The 26,009-nt window shown below is 32.6% G+C and overlaps 1 protein-coding gene across 1 annotated transcript in view; it reads left to right on the top strand.

Moving 5' to 3' along the window:
* Nucleotides 1-26,009, top strand: part of LOC143920315 (uncharacterized) — a 55,097-nt gene that overhangs the window by 22,885 nt on the left and 6,203 nt on the right. Inside the window, exons 3-5 of the mRNA XM_077443146.1 lie at nt 4,121-4,284; nt 21,561-21,684; nt 22,456-22,875. Coding sequence (XP_077299272.1) covers nt 4,121-4,284; nt 21,561-21,684; nt 22,456-22,875 — 708 coding nt within the window. The remainder of the gene's footprint in view (nt 1-4,120; nt 4,285-21,560; nt 21,685-22,455; nt 22,876-26,009) is intronic.

Raw genomic sequence — 26,009 nt, forward strand, 5'->3', positions numbered from 1 at the left:
CCAACTGCACGGATTTTTCTTGTTCAGTTTGCTTTTTACGTTATTACTGCTATCTACATGTTGAGAGCAACTGTTCTGAAAGTTCAACAATCAGGCGTGATCAAAATTTTCTGAGACTACAATATGTGTAGGTATAGGGGTTCCAAAAAACCACCCGAAAGAAAAAGCCGGTTTTCGTTTTTTTTATAAATAAAAAGCCGGTCAACCGGCTTTCACCGGTTTTAGAAAATTAAGATTTTTTTAAGTTAAAAATTTTTAAATCGAAAAAAAAAATGTAAATATGTATTATATTATGCAAAAAAATAGTTTTTTTTATAAATTAAATTGAGTTATAACCATTATGAACTTTCATAAGATCATTATTATATATTATTATTACAAATATGTAACACAATTTGTCATATATGTATGTATATCACAGCCGTAAAATGGCAAATCCTAAATACGCACAAATAATTAAATGATTTAAATAAGCTACTATCAATAATATATTATGAAAAAAATAATGTGTAACCTCTCAGAAAAACTATAATTGTGGAATCGTGAATAGATATTAAGAACTTGTTGTTTTTACGCATCTGTTTTAGCTTTTAATTCCAAAAGCTTTACAAGCCGTTGCAAATTTCGTTAGAATTGGCATATCACAAACACGATAATAATGTATTCTACCAGAAGTTGGGTAGGTCATTGAAACTACATACATACTTTCAATAATATTTTATCTTCGTCCATTACAAATCTCAAAGAAACTGCTAAGTTCCTTTTTTTATGATGTTCCAAGAAATATACGCCTTTTACCTAAGAGAGTTTAGATATATACATTTATTTTGATCTTGCATAGAAATTTGAAATTCATAATTGTTAATTTTGAGGAAAAAAGCATTAATCAAAGAAAAAGCCGGTTGATCAAGCCAAAAAGCCGGTTTTCGGTTTTTTGAAAAATGGTCAAAAAGCCGGCTTTTCGGTTTCGGTTTAAACCGGCTTGGAAGCCCGAGTGTAGGTACATACGTGTATACCCATATACATATGTACGAGTAGCCTATTTTTTTGAAAAAAATATGCCAGAACTCACTTCTTGTCTAGCTTCTTTTTAAACAAAATTTAAAGCTGCTTTTCCTATGCCACGAAGGACATAAAAAAATAAACAAAATTTATCATATTTTTTAAAACTCTTAAAACTTTTCCAATTTTCAGCACCTCAACGCCTAGTGATTATATACAATACATAAATGTAATTCTTTATTTTCTTTCGGGGACATATGATATATGTAAAACATTCAGTTTAAAAATGATTTGAATCCATCGATTCCTGAAACCTCCCTTACAACATCATTGTCTTATCTGTGATTAGTTCAATGCCAAACTGTAATTGAAGAATTTTTATTTTTGTCAGCAATTTTTACATCCTAATATCACAGCAGAACCATGGAATTCTACCGTAATTAAATAGTTTTTAAATAATCTTATGTCATTATTAGAGGTAGGATAGCCAAGGTGCCGCTCATTGTTCCATTGTTGCAAATCCTTTGTAAAAAAGGTTCGACAAACCTTTAACAATGCATTTACAACATTTGAACAATACGCGACACCTTCTGGGTCCGGGCTTTAGTCATTATATATGAATTAAGACATTGGAATAAAAATTCAAATATTTCTTCTGCCGTTACGTTTTTAAGTTCAATCAAGTAAAAAAAAAAATCGGTGAATTTTGACGAATTATATAAACATGGACTGTCATTATGTACGCGTAAACATTGTTACGTCTAATTGCTTTTCAAACATTAAAAATACAGGGAAAAGAGGTGCTGGAATGCCGTTTACCGCGTTACATGACAAAAAATCCCTGTACTACTGCATACCAGAAGAGAATTCGTGGATTTCCAATGAAATGGGATAAATTGGTAAGCGATCGACCTTGGAGTCAAATATTCAAAGTCTGGCCAGTGAGAAAGCAGTGACTACACAATCAAAAGAATTTAACGCTATCATGCTTTCGATTGTGATTAACAGCATTGATTGCTGGTTGAAATGTAATGAATTATAATTGAAGAGAAAAAATAAAACAAATGAAAATCTAACAATAACAATAAAATAAAAAAAAACAACAAAAGAATAGAAAAATTACAAAAATCTATCGGCTTTTAGAGAATTTATCAATTTTATTTTTAAAATTGTTTAGGTTGCTAGTTAAGGTTAAATATTGATTTTGGCGAACTATTTAATAAGAAGGAATCTTTAATTGTTTTGTAAGATTTATCTAATCAGGGTCATAAATTTGTACACAATTTTTTACATATAAATAAATTTAAATAAATTCAGATATTTGTGACATAGCGCGTAGGATGGTTTTTGCCAATTTGATGGAGGAACCGTTTCAACAAAGAAATCAGATAAATTGGAAAACTCTGATAGGAAACGATCGACTTGGAGTCACAAATATCCAAGTCTCCCCAGCAGCATTAAAGATTAACATGGAATCAAACCCGGTTACCGAGCCATACTGCTGGCTAATGGCTGGATATGTGTATAGCCAGTAGCATGAATCGGTGGTTGGGCTTTTGTCTAGCATTGAGAGGTCGCTGGGTTCGATCCTCGATTGAAAAGGAATTTATTCTGAGTATAATATCTGTAATGCTACTGGTCAGATTTGGATATTTGTGACTCCAGGTCGATCGTTTCCTATCAGAGTTTGTCAATTTATCTGATTTCATTGTTGAAACGTTTCCTCTATTAAATTGGCTAAAATACATCCTACCTACTATGTCACCACTATTTGAGTATGATTTATGTACAGTAAATATGTACATATATGTACAAGTTTAAATTCATAGATGTCTCGCTAAATCTCAATTCAAGTTCTTCAGTGTGTCGTAATTCAGCGACGTATGTAATAGTGCTGCATTGTTTATAATTGGCCAGAAAGGCGCATTGGGCTTTACCTGTTAGGCCTTCCTAGTATATATGTATAGATGTAAGTAAAATAAATAAATAAATATAGGTACAATAAAAGATCAATCATATAACATTTATTATTTTAAATATTTCAATTGTATATATTGATGAGATGATATTTTACTTTATGGAGCGATGTAGTCGCCGCGTAACCGTAAACGTTAACGTTTCCAAATTCCAATTTCCGCCATCCGGAAAATCTTGTAGCAACATCGGAACACGTCAACCCGATTTTCGCCGTTATAATTTGTGAAGGGTTAATATTGGGCCGGGAAGGTACGGCGACATTTCGGCAGGATTCTCCACTTCCACTTGGAAACGTCGCCGGCTTATATCCGACCTTTGGAAGGGTCTCCTTCAAACGCTGACAGATTCTAGAGACGTCCTGGAAAATATTTCGACGTGGAAAAGCTTCGAAATTCTATACAGAGATGACGTATATTAAAAGAGCGACGCTTAAAGCGCGTCACCTCCTTGCTTACATCCTTTAATTCAAAGGCGTCCTTATCATGCCTGCGAAATTTCTTTCGATTAAAATTTAAGCGTTAACAGATTACGAAACACTGCTGTAATTCCCCGCCCATTACTCGCCTATCTTTTGTTTTGAGTTAAAGGTTTATGGTAAAATATGTTAATTTTTCTGTTAAATAAGCTACAGTCGCCATTGTAAATAATTCAATTTATAAATATACAGCCTGACAACATGCGATACACTAATTTACAGTAGAATCAATTTACATATTAATTGTTTAAATAAATATATTATTTGAGTTTAAAAAGAAAACAGAAAACTCACAACGTATTACTTTATATTTAATATTATTGCATAGTAAAATATTTCAGCCTGTTGCAATTCTTTTAAAAATTTATGTCTCAACAATTGTGTAAGTGTTCACTACGAAATGCAGACGAAAGGGAGAAGAAAAAGGAATTTGCGGGGGAATAAAAATTTCAGCGTTGCGAAATTGTATTTTATGTAGTCGCAGCTAATTGAAAACCCCACCTTGACTTGTTCGGCGGCCATTATTCTTTCTCTTCCTTCCTTAGGCGGACAAGCAAACATCCCTTGGCAAAAACTGGGATTTTTCTGGATTTTTTATCGTCACTCCCATCTAGTTCTTTTTGTACCATTTTTTGCGTTTGTTTATAAACAGTGTGCTTGTTTCAGCTCCAGGTCTTCAATCGGAATCGTTCGAGGCTGCTTCCCTTCAATTGGGTGCTCTGCAAGCACAAGCTCAATATGCACCTTCGGCCCTGCAAGGAGCCAGAGCCGCATCTAGATCAGCAGCATCGTGTCTTGTCACAGCAGTTCAATATACTCATGGACAACAGGTACATATGTACATAATTCAATAAGTATTTAAAAAATTCTGAAGTGGATACGCCCATAGTGTACATAAGTTAAGGATTTCTCGCAAAAATGAAAATACCAGAGAAGCTCTTTTGCAAACAAATATTTTATTTTATCACGTCGCGTTTGCCCTATACGTTTATTTTGTGAACATCGTCGGAATTAGCCAACATTTTCCCTGTAACTTTGACACAATACTGCAGACTGACTAAGTCAACAGGCGTACTAATTGCCATGGTTACAAAACTTTGTTCTTGTTCTAATGAATACTATTATAAGTATAATATGATATATATATATATATATATATATATATATATATATATATATATATATATATATATATATATATATATATATATATATACATATATATATATATATATATATATAGTTTTGATAGTGATTTTAAAGGCGTCATTTTTCGTATTGCAGTTACCATTCATATTAAAGGAATAGATGTAGTTCTAAGTAAAAATTCGGATGTGACCAATCCATGACTTTATCTATGTTTTTGAGGAATATAAGAAGTTCACAAAGCAAAATTCGATAATTAAACATACATACACGTTCACACATACCGGCTATGAAAGCGTTTTCAATGCAAATTGAGTGCAAATGTAGGGAAACTTACACAAGACAAAAGTTCTACTTCCCGGTTGTCCGATTTCGTTCTAATTTTTTTATAAATTAAAATCAATAAAATTATTATACATATTAAATATCAAGAAAAAACAAAATTTTAAATGTCAAAATAAAATAATGAAATATTGTTTAAAAAAATATACTGCTTCCGGTTTACGAATTCTGACCAAAATCTTATCAGCTCTAAGTTAGTACATAAATAATTCAAATATATATTTTCAGTTTGATAAGTTTAGGGGTGTGGAAAGAATCGTGATTCTGAGTTCGAATCAGTCAAAATCTCGAGTTCGAATTTTCGCATGATCACAAAACTTCATATATTATTACTACGTACATAGATAAGATCGCCTTCTACAAACAATCATAGAAGGGAAAATAGAAGGCAAACGGTGGCTTGGGAGAAAGAAGCTCTCTTGGCTCCGGAACATCAGGTCATGGATGGGACTCGGTCTCGAAAAGCTATTTCAGCTTGCCCATGATAGGGAAGAATTCGCACGGGCCATAAACGATGTCTGCCCATGGTAGTCGCCTACGTCTGAATACGGATTCGGCATTAGAAGAAGAAGACATAGATAAAGTAAAAATGTATCATAAATATGGTAATCGCAAAATGGAAGGAAGAAATATACCAGTGGCGTGCGCTGAAATTCTCTCTCTTTTTGTCGTACAGCCTTACTTAATTTGAACGAACAGGATACAAGAGGAACAGCCTGTTCCTCTTGTATCCTGCTCGTGCACATTAAGTAAGGCTATACGACAAAAAGAGAGAATTTCAGTGCACGCCACTGAAATATACATACATACATTTGTACCAGTGGCGTGCCGTCATTAGACTAGAGGGACTAGGCTTGTCCTCTAAAATCTTTTACCTAAAACTTAAAAACATCAACAATTTAATTACAATCAATTCAAATCGTTGTCTATATTGATATTGCTCACTAGGAATCGGTCTTACTTAAGGAAGTGGTAGTAGTAGTAGTGGTGGATTGTTATGGTATGGTCCACCGCGTCGTTTGCTTGCACGGCCTTGCACGTTTACTTGCGAATCGTTATGTATGGACGTGCCGTCGAAGACATTTTTTTTTAATTTACTCGTCTCTTCAAGCATTTATTGAATTTTCACTAAGAATATTCTGGTTTGTGTCTATCAAATATCATTCTGAACTATTTTTTGTTGTTAAAATAACACATATTTCCATATAATTTATTGAGTGCAAATATGACAAGGGGTTCGTCTCACGAAACGATTTCCTCAGAACAAATTAGTGTGGAACGCGTGGAAACAAATAACGAGGCCTTGGAATTTTACATTATCAGTCGATGTTCGACAAATCATTCATAAGATTAAATTTTGAAGACAAAAAATATGTTATTAAGAAAGTTAGGCTATTTCTGCTAGCACAAAAATGAAAAACTGTACTCGTCAATTCAAGACATAATATACAATTTGGAAAGAGTCTTTGTATGTATGTAACCTTCGTTCGTTGGGTCGTAAATCCATGACGTTATCGAACAAAGAATTCGATTTTTTTCGATTGAAAGGATTCGAAGTCCCCGGGAGCAAAGGCGCCGAGGGCGAAGCCGCCTTCGGGCTGGTGGTGGAGCCCTAGAGGACTAGAGGCGCCGGATTCTGGTATACGCATAATTTCGAAAGAGCCTTGCTATATATATTTATTTGTTCGTGACAGTCAATTTAATAAAAAAACAAATGAGTATTCAAAAAAATTTATATAAAATAAAACTATTCAAATAAATTTAATAAGATGTTTACTATTAGATTAGTGATGTTTAAGCGGTTTATATTACAAATACCGAGCGAAGCCGGGTAATACAGCTAGTCATATAAATAATTTCGAAAAAGACTTTGTATGTATGTAACTATCGTTGGTTCGTAGAATCCGTGACGTTAAATTTAATAAAAAAACAAATGAATATTCAAATAAAATAAAACTGTTCAAATAAATTTAATAAAATGTTTACTATTAGATAAGCCATGTTTAAGCGGTTTATATTACAAATACCGAGTGAAGCCAGGTAAAATCACTATATCACTATAAATGGTAAAACCACTATATTTTTGTCCATACATAGTCCTCTGTTTTAAAAGTCACGGCGCGCCATTGATTTGTACATTACGTATTCAAGGAAAATGCACCGTGTGTAATTTGAATAATGTTTCAGTATACGATAGCCAGCAGTATACTTCAGTGGTTACGTTGATATACATAACATACATATATAGTAGTTTATGTACATATATTCTAACGATTATGCTTTAAATAGTATGTACATGTACATTGAAAACCAGGGAATAGTCGATTTTCTTAGTGGACCTGAACTCAATATTAAACCGAACGGTTAATGCTTAAAGGAATCGGAAAATGTGATGGAAGGAAAATTCGACGTTTTTTCACGCCGAGCGCGAAATAAACACAAAACGCGAATAAATTGGTGTCAGACGCAATCTGCGGTTCTCCATTCGCGGCTGTTCGTGCGTGAAAACGCCGATGGAGAAGCGCTGAGCTCATCGTCTCACGCCAACAAAATCCCGAAAAGGAAGAAAAATGTATCGAAACTGGAGACGAACACTCCATTACATTACAGGGTGTGTGAAAAAGCTTAAAAAAAATTTTCTATTCGATTTGTACATAATAGTTTTGAAAAATTTGTGGATTTAAGAAAAAAAACGAAATACTTTAAGGGAGCAAACAAAAATAAAATAGAAAATGGTATTATAAAGTCTTGAAATATTTGAGAAAAACTTTACGAAGCTAATAATAAAGTTCTATATTTTCTATCGTGTGTCGTTCATTATCTGTCTAAGTTTGTTTTTTGGACACAAAAGCCTCTTCAAAGTCTACACGAAACAATTTTACACACATTACCCGAAGAAAATGGCGCTGTCGCGGTGTACAATATTAGCTTTCCCTCGCGTTTTATTCCCGCTCAAGTTTTTCTTTTATAGAGAAAAACTCGCTTTAAAACTTCGCAGGGTCGATAAATATACTCGCATGGCAAATATGTAGTTACAGGTGTGATTTTTAAATAAATATAAAAATGTAATAATAATGATAATAACTTTTTATTTCAGACGAGGGATAATAGTGAAATCCCCATCGTCCATATAAATAATATAATATATTATATATATATATTATACATATATAATACAAATGAATGAAAAAATAAATCAATATAATATAATCATAATAAAAATAATCAATAATTTAATAATAATAATCAATAATAATAATAATAATGATGATAATAATAATAAGGCTTGACAGGAAGACCCCAATACGCCTTCCTGGATATTTAATTACAAACAATGAAGCATTTTATTATTACATAAATCACTGTATTTCCAGAAGGTGAAGAACACGAAATAAAAATTAATTATTTAATTAATTCATTACCGAATAAATCCATTGAGACATCTATAGATTTAGATTTTTGTACATAATGTTTTATGTATGCATGATAAACGAATATTTTCGACTTTTTCACGGTCACCCACATATAATAATAATAATAATAAATAGTCAATTGACAGTATGGCGGTCGGTGAAGTACATATGTACATAGTTCCATCCAACAAACATAAAGTGATGAACGGAAGAGTGAAGTCGCAGCAGCAAGAAAACAATTTGACGATACAAATACATAACGACGTAGGGAGGTCACTCTTATCCTGACAATGGCCTCAAAGTGAGCCACGTGCCCTTCGACAAACATCTGCGACTCGCTGCAACTCATTGGTATCCCGAAAAGATCATGGTAGCAGTTGTTGTATTGTACCTTTATTCTCTTCATTATCTTCTGCTTGTATTTCGCCCATAGTTCCCCAGTATAGAGGCTAGTTAAAAAAAACATGAATAATTGTGTCTTTGCCTTTATACTGAAGTGGTAAAACCGTCTTGCTAGCATATTTGATCTTACACGTAGTGCTCTTCTTTGCCTTTCGTTGTCAAAATCATCGGAGAGATTCTCCGTCAGAAGGTGTCCTAGATACTTTACTTCCCGCACGGTTTCAAGATTTCATCCATCCAAAATTATGTTGGGAGCAAAATGAAGACCTTTACCGTATTGGAATACCATCGATTTATTCATATTATACAGCATATTATATGTGTTCTGCAGCATAACACCAGCAAACTTCCAGAAGTCGATATAGTGCTGACGGAGAAGGCGCCAAGAGTGCCATATCGCACAATTTAATACATGTAAGTTACATGTATTAAATGATTTAACCATGAATAGATTATAAATAAAAATTCAAATAATTCAAAATGATTTTAAAATTTCGTTTCATAATCTGTATGACGTAGATATAATATCATTATCCCTAAAAATCAAAAACCTAGAATATAGCTGAATTTGTAAATAAAACAAAACGGCAGCTGATGAAACGGAGTAAACTTTGCGCTTAGCCGAAAGGAGTAAGAATCTCTCACCTTTGTCGAGGTTTCGTGTTTTACGAAGATTTGGTTAATTTGTAAGGCGAAGCGTGTGACATTCTCGGACTGCTTCAAGAAAGGGGAAAATCCGTCACAAGATTTCCATACCAATGGAGCGAAAAAGGTTCGCCGGGAGAATTACGGTCGTCCGTGGGTGGTTTGGATGGAGGACGAAAAAGGAGGGTAAGAGTGGAGACAAAAAGTAGTAAAGATCAGTCCGTCGTTCCGGGTCGTAAAACCGCGGATTTCGGTCCGCTCAGAACCGAACTCAAACCTGAGAACACACCAAATTAGTTCCGGTTTCTGAATACATGACTGAGTTACCCTCTGAAGAACGTTGACAAACTATCCAATAAAGGAAAAAATCTCGTGTTGTCGACAAAGGAATTTCTTTGGAAATATATTACGTGCATTTATACATACGTACATAGAAGCAAATCTGTGTTGAAAAGAAACTAGGAAATGATTTAAAAAGTCGAGCGTACAAAATAGATGATGGTTGTATGTATGTACATAGGTGCATACATAGTTCTGCTCACTTATCTAATACTTTGTATAAGCACGATATAATATATAATATTATATTAAATCTATCATCGTCATTTATATCATCCGCTGCTAGAGGAAGGCCTCTTTACCAGGCTTCCATTCGTCTCTATTTTGAGCGACTCTCATCCATCTCACCCCACACATTTAATATATATAAGAAATAAATAAAAATGGAGAAACCAATTACACTTGCTTATGTACATATGTACATATATACTAAGCATGGATTTCCACTTCAATCAACGAACCTATATTACGTACGGATAATCTTTCAGACCCACATCAAATTATACTTCCAAAACGATTTTCATTTCAGATGCACAAGAAAATACACAGAATATATTATATAAAAAAGCGTATATTTGAACGTTTTCCTTGACACCAAACTTTAACATTTCGAATGGTAATAAATTAAGAGGCAGCCATTTCATTTTACCTCGTTGGCACAAATGTCGTACTTATGCGGTAATTTTTTAAACTTTCAATATGTCACCACTAAATTCTATGAACAACTTTTGCTCGAAATCGAGGATGTGATGTTTTTTAGCTCTGATATTAAAAAAACCAAACCTTTAAGTATACGAAAAATAATATAATAAAATAAAAGATCATATATTTATTTTTAACTGGAATAATATTTTTTTTTTCATTGAAATTTATAGGTTGAATCCTCTTGAGACATGAATACTAAGAAATAATACGATGGTATATATGTATACCTAGTATAAATACTGAGCAAATATATGAAGATTTTTGTCCTTTTCGGGATTTAAGGAGCGGGATAAATCATACGCCTCTTAGAATTCCAATAAAGCTGAAATTACTTTGCAAGAACATAAAAAACATATATTTTGCGCAATGGTTTTTAAGGCAATTTCGTTAGGAGGGGCACTCGAGCGTACAGGGGCGTGTGCCACTCGATAAAAACTCATATAAATTCTTGGCGCGAAAGTCGCTTTTGAAGTACTATTTTTATTTTTTAATTATATAACAAAAAGGTCACCCTTTTATGTGTCGCATAAAATTGTGTCCAATTATGAATGTATTATAAATTCTTAGGGTATGCCATGAACGATGCAGTACGTAAATAGCCCACGAGATTCGCGCTTTCATTCCCATAATCACATATTTTACGAAACTAAATACCTACATACACACATATGTACTTTCCTTTAACTTTATTTCTAAAATAAACAGTGTATAAATCGTGCAAAAAAACTTTTGAAGTAATATAGTTTTAAATGTTTAATTTTTTATCTCTTGATTGTTGATTTAAATTTTTTTAAAAATAAACTTTTTCTAGTTCTTTTTATTTATATGTTTACTTTATCTATGTACGTAGTAACAATAGATGAAGTTTTTTGATCATGCGAAAATTCGAACTCGAGATTTTGACTGATTCGAACCCAGAATCACGATTCTTTTCACATCCCAGAACATATTAGACTAAAAATTTATATTTGTATTATTTATGTACTAACTTAGAGCCGATAATGTTTTGGTCAGAATTCGTAAACCAGAATTTAAAGTAGTATTTTTTTTTAAACAATATTTCATTGTTGTATTTTGACTTTTTAAATTATTTTTATTTCCTTGTTATTTAATGTGTACATATATTATAGTGATTTTAAGTAATAAACTTTCGAACAAAATTTGACTTTTGACTGAACTTTTGTCTTGTATAAGTTTCCCTTCATTTGCGCTTGAAAATGCTCTCATAACCGGTATGTTTGAACGTGTGTAAATGTTTAGTTATCAAATTTTGTTTTGTGACCTTCTTATATTCCTCAAATACATTAGATAAAGTCATGGGTTGGTCACATCCGAATTTTTTAATAAGTTACATAATATTATATATATATATATACAATGTATATTAAAAGTGAAAGGTTTATTTAACAGATTGAATAAAGGTCTTTGGTGTTTTGCCATTGTTAATTCGCATCAATAATCTCAAAATGTTTGCAAGAAGGGCTGCAGAGTGCAGTTTGACAGTCATCGATGTAATATTTGCAAGACTGGGTGATGACGATGACAATGTAATTTAAGACAGTCGACCTTCCTGGTTGAATGAGTGAAGCAACAACAATATTGAGACGCACTGCAATCAACCCTCTAATTTTGTTCTATGAATTGGGAAGAGGAATATCTTCATATGAAGATATTCCTCTACTTACTCTGGCTAATAAAGCGGCTTCCGTAGTGGAAGAGTTGAGTGGCGGAGGTTTCAACTCTTGTTTTGTGTATAGTCATTATGTATAATTATGGTATTTGGTACTTTTGTACATACATATGTTCAAAAGTTTGATATTAGGTTTCACCTTGACCACATGCTCGGGGCTAATACATATATAATGGATAAAAAATATTGAAAAACTGTATACTGAAAAATAAAAATAAATATCTACTTGTACACACAGTCAAAATTCTGAAGCTTTTTCTGCGTGAAAAAGTAGTGTGTTGGTTACATCAGATTTTTTAAGCCTAATGGGGGCACGATTTACATTTCTAATTTGTTTTGTGCCTCTGAAGTTCCACCATTTAATTTTATATCCGACGTTGGGGTGCGACGCATGAATTTAAAGAGGCCCCCTCGGAAATGAGTAATGCGAATATAAATAATAGCACCAGACAACCTCTCCCCACCCCCTCATAATATTTACAATATATGGGTATTTAGGTTTCGGTACGGCAATAATAAAATAAATGGTGAACACTCTTGTATGTATATTTGTCGGAGAAATAAAAGTGTATTATTCGTCTGGTGCGCCCCAAAGGCTTTATTGCATTATCCAATTTGCATGATGCTTCCAATTCCGGAATGGTGAAAAATGAACGCGCGCCACGGTTGAAGGAACTCGGGTCTTTATAGGCGCTTTCGTTCCACCGAGAAAAATTTCAACCCGAAAATTACAACGCCTTGTCTATAGATTTGTATTTTCTTGCGAGGAAAGCAGATATTTGATTATCTTCTTTTAATATGAACTTGTTTTTGTGTCATTGTAATATTATGTATTTCCAATGGCGTAAACAGTTTCTCATTTGACGTGTGCGAGTTCTCATCTTATTCGCTTCCATTAGCGTAATCTGAACGCTCGCTCTCGAATCGGACGCGGCGCGCGCGCATTCGCGCGTGATTGCACGCCTCGCGCGCACATTATCCTGTCGCGTTGTCTTGCGACTGATGGATCACTCTACTGGGGCTTACATTTCGTCTACAGACGTCTTTGATAAATTAGACTAGATGTGACCAACAAGGACGATAAATTCCCAATTTAAAATTATTTAAAACCGGGCATACTTGCTGATAAATAATACAAACCGGCTTCATAAAATAAATGTGTATATCAAATAGTTTTTGATATAAACTGTATAATTTAATAAAATTGTTAAAGCAAAGCTTTCCCAGCGAAAAAGCGATTAAAGCCAGTTTTAATATGAATCTAGAGTAATTTTATACTGTACATATACATACATATGTTAGTATAACCAGGGTTTTTTTTTTGAAAAATAAGATACCGGAACGCATTTCTTGTCGTTGCGCCTTCGAATCCATCCGTATTTCATCCTCTTCATAATGAAATCTTATTTTATCATTTTGTCCACTCGTGTATTATATTATATTATTATATATAAAAATATGGATTGTGATTATGTACGCATAAATATTGTTTTGTCAAAACAATAAAAATACCGTGAAATTATTTTTCACCATCGAACTATAAAAATCGATTGAAATTTTCATCGTTGACTAAACCGTGCAAAATAGCAAAGTTTCAAAATGATCGGAAGACTGTAGGAAATTTAGCTAAATTATTTGCGAAGTAAAACATAGAAAAGCCTTGTAAAAAGATGCCGGAACGACGTACTGCCGCGTTCTAAGAAAAAAGCCCCGAGTATAATAGCCATTAGTAAAGGGGCGAATTTTTTTTCCATCGAAAAACGTATCCATAAATGCACTCAACATATATAATATTTACAATTTTATTAGTCATTCCCAATTTACCGTTTTAGTTTCCAATACCAGTGGTAGAGAACCATTTTGCATTCGTGTGAAGAAATTTTCAAATATTTATTTACTGACCGTCAGGGGTGCCAAGTTTAATTTAATGCAAAAAATAATCCTTTAAAAACTGTATAAGAAAAAAATTTAAACAAAATTATGAATATTTTTGAAAATCAACTTAATATCGTTATAAATGAAAATATAATATAAAAACCGACTTTTTAAAAATAATCTGAAACCTAAAATTTTATTAATTAAATTAAGTATGTACATACATACATGAAAATACGCAACAATTATTTATAAATGAGATCTTTGCTGTTGTTAACGTGCTTCATATTTTGTGACATTTAACAAAATGTGTGCCCAACTGGATTCATCAGTCAATGTGTTTGTTAAACTGGATTTTATAAAATATATATAGGATCCGGATGTGAAGGATTCCAAGTGAAAAGCGCAGATTCAGTCAGATCTATTTATTATAACCATGTCGTCCAGCTTGTTCTCCAACAAGTGACCATAGCAACACGCATCCGGTCTCTCCCATGCATACTACACACACTTTATCCCTAGCAGTTTGGCCAACCACACATACGGCTCGTTTAAAAATCATTCCTATATATATTTCAGAAAATAATGACTCACAAGTAGAGGTTGTGATTTCTCGACTTTTTTTGATTCTCGAGATTCGAGAATCTCATTTTCTCGGAATATTTGAATCTCGAAATTTGAGAATCTCATTTTCTCGACATATTTGAAACTCGAGAATTCGAAATTTTCCTTTTTTTTCTCGAGATTTTCGAGAATTCTCGAGTAGGTATATGTATTTTTTTTTAATATAGTGAATTTATTTTTTTAGCATATAAAATCGACAAAATACAAAAATCAAAAGGACACAAACACTACATATGTACATATGTATATGGTATCAGGGGTTTAACTATATTAAATAAATGATGAAAGAAAGATATAGAGAGATACAATAGAACATTGGATAGAAAAAATGTAAAATTATATAGAAAAAAAATATTATAAAAGAAGGCATGAAAAGAAAATAAAAATATACAAAAGTAATTTAAAATAGTAAAAATAGCAAAATGTGACAAAATTTTTTATAAAATTCCCAGAGTTACTACCCGGCTTTTCCCGTGTTTTTGTGACCAAAATAGCATACTGATCAAAAAATAAAAATACTGGACATACCGGACAAATAATAAAAATACTGACCATCTATGCATGTTAAAATACTGACTATAAATTGATTAATTTCTAAGGAACAAATACACGAATAAATAAATAATAAATCAAACATTTTTGTTTTAGGTGTGTTACAGGTCATATTGTCAGTGAAAATATATTTTTACTAGCGTTTTAGTGAAATCATAACCGAATACTTTCCCACTAGTGACTAGTACCTACACGCACATATATGTATGTATATAACTTAAAAATGGTGCGATTTCGTTGTAACATGTGTATATGTAGTTATATGATGACTGAATAATAACTTACCGGACAAATAAAAAAAATACCGACCATCTATACATATTAAAATACTTCACAAAATTATTAACGAGTTAACAAGTTCACTAATCAGTCAGTTTATTGAGCAAAAACATGTAGTGATAAATTTAAAATATTCTCAATATTTTCGAGATTCTAATAAACGATTTCTCGAGATACGAGAATCTAGAATTTTCATAATATAATATTCTAGAGAAATGAGAATCTCGAAATTTCACAATAAAATATTCTCTAGAAACGAGAATCAAAATTTCTCGACAAATCTCGAGAAGAGATTTCTCGATCACAACCTCTACTCACAAGCATACGTAGGAGAGAAAATTATATCGTAATCTATAGTTTTTTAAAACAGCTTAAAATTTCCAAGTTCTCATTATTTTGTATTCTTCCGTATTATTTCTTGTTCTTAGTTTGTTAACAGAGTTCTGCATATATGTATGTACATATGTATCTATGTATTTCGCGTGCCAGCTAAATTTTTGAACGAGCCACCTTTTTTCACACGAGCCCTAGGTTCACCATCCCTGTCTTATACGATGAAAACCCACTGATTTTTACTTTAACTATGTACGTAGTAACAATAGATTAAATTTTTTTGATTTAATAGAGTAACAATAGATGAATAGATTTAAACTCAGAATCGATCATTGATCACGTTTCATGGTTCAGAAAATGTGTGTGTGTGTAGGTACAATAAATTTCATAAACTAGTATCTTTTAAATATTTCACCAAGAGTTTTGAGGTTTTTTTTTAATTTTCTTTAAGAAACCTTTCAACTGAAACTTCATATCGAGAAAGTTCAGCTTAATATCAAGTAACATACAAAAACTACTGAGAATCCGTCAACCGGAAGTGGCAGTTTACTTTTTTTCGATTTTTCTTCTACAATTTTTTAAGAATTTTTTTCGTAAAGGTAGTACTTAAAATTTAATATTTCTTCGTGAGGAGCAAAAATGTTTTGTTATTTAAACATGTAAGTATGTAACATAAGTTCTTATACTTCAGGGCGATATTTTGAAAGTAAATTGTCCGACTGCCTACAGAACTGACTGAAAGTATTTAAGGCGATTTGTATACAATATATGTTCATACATATATATGTTTTATAAAAGTACTCCAGTAAATTGTTTTGCCATTGAAAATTCAACGAATGGTTTAATAAAATTAATTGAAAGTCGCATGTATAATATTTTGTATGTTTACACATATGTAGAAGGCAAGAAATTTCGTTTTTTTTTTACATTTGATAGCATTAATAGCAAGTCGTTCCGTATCAAAAAAAATTGCATAGCCACAAACGTACACTCTCTTTTATTTTCAGGGATTACAAAAGTTTAAAAGCATCTGTTTTCAAAGTCGTTTATTCAATCGCTAAGTCGTGGCTGTTACAAAAAGTTCTTTGTTTGATTCCAATTCAAAACGAACATATTTTTTTATATAAAAAAAAAAATTATTCCGACCATTACTTAACCTCGACAAATGGGGATTTAATTCACAAATTCATATGAAATATCGCCCAAAATTGAAAGAATAATACTTGGCGTATATACGCAAAGTTTTTAAATCAAAAGCCATTCATTGTTCGTAAAAGGTCAAAAATAGGTTTATACGATCCAAGAGAGTGCGATCCGTTGAAAGTTATCGAAATTCCTCTGGGGGAAATTCAAATTTTCCGACTGAGCCCGTTGGAATGTTGCGAATCGCAAATTATATTTATTTTCGGAATAATTTACAGCGATTGCGCGTTATATACGGAAAGGGGTTAAACGACGCAAAGTTTTAGAAACTTTCCTCGACGTCTATCGAGACACTCCTGCGTATTATTTTACACGGCTATTATTCGTAGTATTCCGGAAAGGCCGGTTAAATTTATGTGAAGCACTCCGTAAACGCAAACTTATAATTATTCGAACGCTTTCCAGTCGTAGCATAATTTATTTTACGGCTGAAAAAGCACACGAAATATACGACAAACACGATATACAATAGCTACATGCTAAGTATGTATGTATATCGTCAGTCGAGATCGATATCGAACTTGCCAACACGGAAACCGGCATTAATAAACTAAATCAGGGACTGAGGGAAAAAAATATACTAAATATTGAATTATGTACGTTAAGGGATTCCATAAAAGTTTCGTTTATTATGACCATATACGGGACTTCATATAAAATTTCATATATTATTCGCATTGCAAATCACTACAACAACTATTATTACGAAGTATCATTATTTTATAATATTATTGCAATGCGAAAGATGATCAATCAAGTGATTTTAAAAGTGGAACATTTTGATACCCTCACAAATAGATATATTATCATTTTTTTTAAACCCGACATAACATAAATTCTTAATAACATCTCGTTTGTCTTCAAACCTTAATCTTCTGAATGATTTGTCAAATAATGGTTCGAGAATGCAACATTCCAAGGCCTCGATATTTGTTTCCGCGCGCTCATCACAGATTTCTTCTAAGGGAATCGTTTCGCAAGTCCTTTCCAATGTTTATACTCAAAAATATCTATATAAATATGTGTTATTTAAACAACAAAAAATTCAGAATGATGTTTGACAGACAAAAATCAGAAGATTCTAGGTGTAAATTCCACAAATCATTGAAGAGACGAGTAAATTAAAATTGTTTTTGTCTTGGAACGCCTATAAAATAACATAAAAACTCGCTAGTACCGCGAAGAGAACAGAATTGAGACGGTAAGACTGTGCAAGCGAATTACGTGGAGGACCATACCATAACAATCCACTACCACTACCTCAGATAGCGCTGATACCAGTTTCTGAATTTCTGAACTTCGCTAATCTGATTTAAATCCAATAACCATTTTGAATATTTTTAAATTTTAGGTAAAGTATTTTAGGGGCTAGTTGCTCTTGCTCAATGATGGCACGCCGATGCTGTATAGTATGAATAAATCGTGTCGGTTACTGCTGTTTCGAATACGTACACAATACAGAACAAATTAATGTGTCCATATAGACTATACCAAATAATAGTTTTCGTACTGCTGTTTACATGCAGTTGCCGGTTTGAGCTGTATTGGTATAAACGAACCTTATATACATATGTAAGTAAACTGAGATAGTCTCATGAATATCGTACATATCGTATAGTTCGATGTGGAAAATATTTTTTTAATATATAAGATATATGTACATATGTAGTCAACGAATAATAAACAGATTTAAGCTTATTTGCAAGTAGTTGTTGATTATAATTAAACCTTTGGTATATTTTTCGATGTCATTAAAAAATGCCGACGTAAATATATTATGCGAAAAAAAGAAGATATTGTCGACACGTAATCCTATTACGTGCTTTGTCAAATCAAGTATAATAAAGTATCGCTAATGCTGGATTATTACCCTAATGCTACTCGGTCGAATGAAGACATGTTTATAAGCTGGCTAGCTGGCGGGAATGTCGTGACTGGAAAAGTTTCCCTATTGAAAACGACGAATGAAAAGTTTATACATAATATAGCCGATATTCTCGCGTGTTTTCCGTCCTTTTAATTACTTTTTTTTTATATCGTCCCACTGGAAAAAAATGGGCCACTTTTCAAATTTGGACATGTGTTGTACACACGAGTAAAAATATTTTCGTTTCGTCCTTGAACTTCTCTACCAAAGAATCAATAACGTTTGTGTAGGATATAAAATATCATTGTTGAATATAATGAGAATTAAATTAATTTCAGATAAATTAAATAACATTATGCGTTGACAACAGCTATACATATATGTTCGTATATATATGTAGGTACATATCTCTGATGCTATTCGATTTTTGATTCATTTGATATAAGCTTGTCACTATATATATATATATATATATATATATATATATATATATATATATATATATATATATATATATATATATTTTTTTTTTTTTTGAATCATTGATGACACTCGTCGAAAATTGCATGTATTCAACCGGATAAGCTCGCTAGTTCGGAAACCTAGCAAACGAAATATACGTAGCCCGAAAATAGATTATATAAAATATCGACAGTGGTAAATTGTACAAAAGACGGGTTGAATAATTGAAACTAGATATATTTTAGGGTAATGATTCGCATATATGTATAGGTATGTACGAAAATGAGGCAATACTATTATATAGAAGCGCCATTAGAGTAGAATATTAAAGTTTTTCATTCGATTGGAAGAAAAAAAAATTTCACAGAGGCGATGACTCGCGCAAATGCACTTTAGATGAATATTTAAAAACTTTGTCGTGAATTTCATCGTACTCAATACCGTACATTAATATATTTAAATATGTACATATTTATAAAGTTGCATATTAAAATGTAAATATCTGGAAATTATTATCACAGATTTTCCTTATACCGGGTTGACACAATTCGATTGCAATCGGACCGCTTATATGGTCATTCGGACGTTAATCGTAACATGGCAACGCCCGATAAACGTGGCAACGTACGATTAGTACTCGAACTAACGGCTTTTGAGTACGATGAAAATCTTTACTCGTATCGCGGCAACCCGGTATTATCCAAGTTACTAAATAAAAATATTCATGAGTAAAATCATGTATGATAGCTAATTAAAAATCTGTAGGTATGTATATTTTTTAATTTATAATTTTCTCATATTTTTTTTGTATATGGTTTATGTATTTTAGTAATATAAAATAATTTTCCATTTTAACACCTGGTTATACCTATATATACGTATTTCGGAAACCTATATTGTGGTTCCATTTGAAAATAAATAAATCACTGCACGTAAATCGAATCGAAAAATGGGAATTTTTTCGCGATCTTTAGTGCTGTAGATTTGGTGTTATATTATAATATAAAATTTATCGATTTTAAAAAATATTTTTAAGTCGCAAATCGGCGTCCCAAAATGTAATAAATCTAGAAACTATTAAAACGCGATTAGGAATCTCTACTGAATACAAATTAGTCAAATTCTCGAGATTGAATTTTATTATGATTATAATCATAATCAACTTAAGTTATTGATACTGAGTTTATTTACTTTTATTACATACATACATAAATATGTACATATGTAGATCATATGTCAATGATATGAATTACCCCAAAGCCACACATTTGGTTAGATTAATTTTTGTACATACATTAGCACTAACAATTTTTCAAACATGACAGTAACATAGCGCAACCCTATGAATATCTCGTACATGCTGAAATTCAAACAGTTAAAATGCAATCGAAAGAGCATGCAGGCTGGTGGTTTGCAATCATTTGCAGCAAACCCGCGAAAATACATTATGTAGGCAGTATATTTTATAAGATTCAACAAATTCGAGATGCTGGTAACTAGAATATGTGAAAAACTGGGGGGGGGGGGGGAGAATACCGATTTATTGGATCCGCACAATTTAAGTAGAAAAATCGGAAAATTCTGTAAAAAAAGACGGTCTGTGATGATCTGTGTTTTAATAATCACAAGATCTCGCCACGACTTCTCTACTGATATACATACATCTACCAGTGAACTATGCTGTAACTAAATATGTGAATATGTATTTATGTACCTAGATAAAGTAAAAAATTGAGTTTTAGGTTAATATTTTAATCAATCATCATAGTTATTAACTATCATAGTTTAAATATGTCGCTTATATGTATGTTATTAGTTTTAATCGATTGACGAGAATGCAATCAATCTGTATCGTAATCAGTGCTCTGTTGAATTACGCATCATTCTACATGTATCCATATTTGTACATATGTATGTATATGTACATAAGATAATGTACCTGCCATTGTAGGATAATGTATCACGTATTACCGATACACACTAATCATTCCAATTTTTGAAGATTTTATCAACATTCGTAAATATCTATCATTACATTGAATACAGTAAATACCGTAAAAATACTATTAGGAATATTATCAGGAAATATTATTAGGAATATTATTAGAAATATTATTAGGAATTATTGTATGGAAAATTGTTAGTGTCTAAATAAAACGAACAAAAGTAAACCCCGTCTAGACAAGTTTTAAATTGATCATTTTTTATGTAAATTTGAATAATTTTCAGATACGAAGAGAAGATCCGTGTGAGTTCTGCCTGTGTTTGGATGGAGAGATGTTCTGTTGGTGGCAAGAATGTCCTCCGGAAGCCCCTGGTCCTTGTCCCAGTGGTCAACCCTATACGTTATGCGGTAATCATAATTTAATTATTAAATTTATTAAAATCAATATCCATTTTATATGGCATGCAGTTTTTTCAGGTTAGTATATATGGGTGTATTATAAATTATTTTTAGGGATTTATTTTGTATTACTTGCAGCTTGGAAAGGTTAGTATTCGAGGCGTTATTCCATACAGGTGAAGCATAGGTTAATAATGGTAATATGAGCGCGCGATATAATTTTATTTAATTTAGCGTTGATAAAGAACTATGGCGATTAAATATTGGATATATTGAGGATATACCCCGCATCGCCTTGCATTTCGCTGCCTCAATGTGAGGTGCCCATCTCATTCTTTTATCAAACGTTACTCCTAAATATTTTATTACTGACTGCCATTTCAGACTTTCTCCAGAGGGGATTTTCAGATCTGAACTTGGCTTATGCTTTCTAACACTAAAGAATATGGCGTCTGTTTTGGTTTGATTAATTTGAATTTTCCACTTAGTGAAGTGTTCAGTCATTGCTTTAATTGCAAATTCAAGATTTTTAAGAATAGTGTCTGGTTTTTTGCTACTTGTGAAGCAAGCTGTATCATCTGCATATAGGGCTATGTGACAGTTTTTTGGAATAGGTATGTCATTTATATATATGGAGAACAGGAGTGGACCAAGCAAGCTCCCCTGCGGAACGCCAGCTGCGATTATTTTTGGAGACGATAATTCATTATTTACGCTAACCACTAGCTTTCTACGAGTTAAGTACGATTATATCCATATTAAATACTTGTTGACTTTCAGGAAACTCTTCGTCGACGCTCGACCAACATACGCCACAACCACAGCGCAAAATAAAGAAGACTAAGAAGTATAAGAAGGCGACGACAACGACGAAGATGATGACAACCGTTCTACCGACGACATACAAGACAACAATGACGACGTCGAACGACGGTGCGGCGATGACGAAAACCATCGAAAAGAAGCCGTCAAAGTCAAAGACGAAGGACAAGTCTAAGTATGACGGCAATAAAGAGGAGGGAAATTACACTACGGCGGAAAACAGCGTTTATGAAACGCAGACGATGGCGTTCGAGAGTGACGACAGGACAAAGGAGGACCTCTTGACGGAGGGCGTCACGTCGAGGGACTCAGGTTCCTCACTCAATGGAACCGAAGCTTCTACAGCCGAATTGTCGAGGACGGGCTGTCTGGTCATGGGTGAGTGTGCAATCTAATTAAGTGTTTTCGGGTCTCTATCAGAAAGTTCTGTCGGCAAATTGATCATGGTCAAATTTCAAAACGTACATACATATATACATACAAACATACATAAATATTTACTGAATTCAATCAAATATGTAGTTCGTTTTCAATTCCAAAACAGGCATCGATTTTAGTTTCAGCATTTCGTCTTATACATATGTATAAGGTAACATTATAAGTATATTCATACATAAACATTTTCTATTAATGTACTACAAAGGTCAATATGACACTATTTCTGGAAAAAGATCTACTCATCCATATTCCTATCAATTTATCCAGTATAATTTGTATAGGTGCACCTCACGGGATCGAATTAGAAATGCACGAAAAACCAAATATCGGAAGGCAAAGATCAAAAATCGAAAGATTTTAAGTCGAAAGATCAAAAAAAAGGGTGGATGGTAAACGGTACATACTCACTTAATTTGCGCGAGCAGGATACAACAGGAACAAGAGGAACAGGCTTTTCCTCCCGTATTCTGCGCGCGCACATTAATACGGGAGGAAAAGCCTGTTCCTCTTGTTCCTGTTATATCCTGCTCGCGCAAATTAAGTGAGGATATACGTGAGTATGTACCGTTTACCATGCATCCTTTTTTTTTTGATCTTTCGACTTAAGATCTTTCGATTTTCGATCTTTGCCTTCCGATATTTGGTTTTTCGTGCATTTCTAATTCAATCCCGTGGGGTAGACCCAATTTGTATATACATATGTAGTTATGACAACAACAACAACAATACCAACTAATCAACTATTAAGCATATAAAACTTAAAAAAAAAATACTGAAGAGTGGACACGAAGAGGGGGGTTTCTGATATCAGATTGAAGGACGCAGTGAGTAATGGTAGAGGTAGTTTATTGTTGATCCGTCGACCAATCAGCTCCGAATGAAGCACGTAACAAATCCGCCGAATATTAATACAAGGCATGTACTCTCAGCGCAGAGAGATCATTGGTCGATGGGCGGCGACAGCTTATTGGCTTATTGATCAGGTAATCAGTGCTAGTAAACCAGTGGTCGACGAGCATCAATCACTTAATCTCTACGTTATAATACTATCATGTAAATAATTTTAAAAAGTCATTTTAAAAATAACATTATCACATTATGACCATAAAAAAGAAGATAATAAATAAAGTCTCTCTAACGAAAACTTGAAATGAATAGACATAGTATGTAGGTATGTACATATGTATGTATGTGCAGTGGTACTAAATTGGACGATTCAGATCGATTCTGGAATGGTACCGGGAAAATCTGAATACATGCAGCTCAAATTATTATTATTATACATCTGTATGTATGTAACAACCCGTGGATAAATACATATATATGTATATCTACATCAAATAAAACTTGTTTAAATTTTTAATTTTAAATTGAAAGTCAAACTTAATTAACATCATAAATTTAAATTGACATAATAGCGGAGCGGAAGCGAAAATTAATGTAAAAAGGGTGATTTTCAAGTATCAAATTACAGGTTGATGGGTTATACGAAAAAACGTTTACCTCCAGGCGATCTCCTCCTAATTTATTCTTCCGGTTTACCTTGAGTTTCAACGTTTCAAATTAAATTATGCGGAAAATTCTCACGGACGAAATGCTACGATAAAAATGTATAATACATATGTACATACATATTTATACATTTTTGAATATAGCGCGTGAAAGTTATGAATGCATAATCGGCTAAAATTAAATATCATTCGGAAAAATGGAATAGGATGCACACACACCCTGCACAGTGAATGTGCATGTGTACACGTTGCGAATTTAATTTAGAATGGAATATTGACATCCCTGACACGTGTCGTGTGCCGGATATTGTACACATTAATTCACGACTGAGCGAATCTCGCAATGGCATATTGCACAACATGCGCCATGATGTGTAAGCAATATGCGACATGCTAGACCAGCGTTTCCCAAACTTTTTTGACTCGCGTACCACTTGTTAGTACATAACGCTAAATTGTACCACCATATAAAAATGATTGTATTTCATGAAATTTGTTTTTGCAAGGGTAATTATTATATATAGTATTTGCATGGTAAGGAATGTGAAGACAGGATACACGCAATATGTAGATCGGTTTTGGTAAGGAATTTTATGGAAAACAATTTTTTTGCGGAGTCACAATTATAATATGGTCAAAGTTTAATATATTTATCTACTATCTTGTCATACTTCTATTATTTATAGTAAAAATATTATTGATTGTTTTTATAAAAACACAAAATTACAAAGTACATATATGTTTTCTTTTCATTAAATCTCCTTACAAAATAAATTTATTGAGATCCTTATACTTAGTTTTTTTAAATTTTGTTCAAATGATGCGAGATTTACCCTTAAGTCTGGAGCTGGATTCAATCAATTTCTATATTTGTCTTATTAAAATATATTAAGAGAAAGCTCTCACAACCCGTTCAGTGCTTGTAAACGGCGACAGAAATTTAAGCGGTATGTGTTCATATTCTTCACTAATACCTAGCCAAAAATTAATAACCTTATTTATTTCGAATTCAGTTTTTAAATGCTATAATTTGAAAGTTTGATCAAGCTCTCCTTTTCCTTGGTAGCTGTCCAAAAATGTTCATTATCAAAGGGGTTTGAAATCAAATTGTTTTCTTCTAAAAGGTTTGGGGAAGCACTGCGTAAAAGAGGATTTCATCCCTATTAAATATTCAATTATTTTTTCACGTATATCCCAAGACATACAACTCTTGTTTTCAGATAAGAAATTATGTAAAGTTTCAAATACTTCAGTTTGATCATTTTCGATACATAAATTCCAAAAACCTAATTTTCTAATCATATGTACTTTCAATTTTATCTGCAACATTAAAGATTATTATCGAACTGTTCTCAAGTGTCAAATTCAAGTTATTTATTTATTGGAGCGTGAACGTGGTAAATTTAAAAATGCACTCCAAAATCCATGCCGGATCTGAGGAAAACGTATCGATTGCCAGATTTTCGATCATCGACTGTACATATTGACGTCGACGATGACTAATTAAGATAATGTTTATTAATTACTAGTTGTTTTACCCGGCTTCGCTCAGTATTTGTAATA

Source organism: Arctopsyche grandis, chromosome 12 (genome assembly GCF_051622035.1).
Source record: "Arctopsyche grandis isolate Sample6627 chromosome 12, ASM5162203v2, whole genome shotgun sequence".
Taxonomy (NCBI): domain Eukaryota; kingdom Metazoa; phylum Arthropoda; class Insecta; order Trichoptera; family Hydropsychidae; genus Arctopsyche; species Arctopsyche grandis.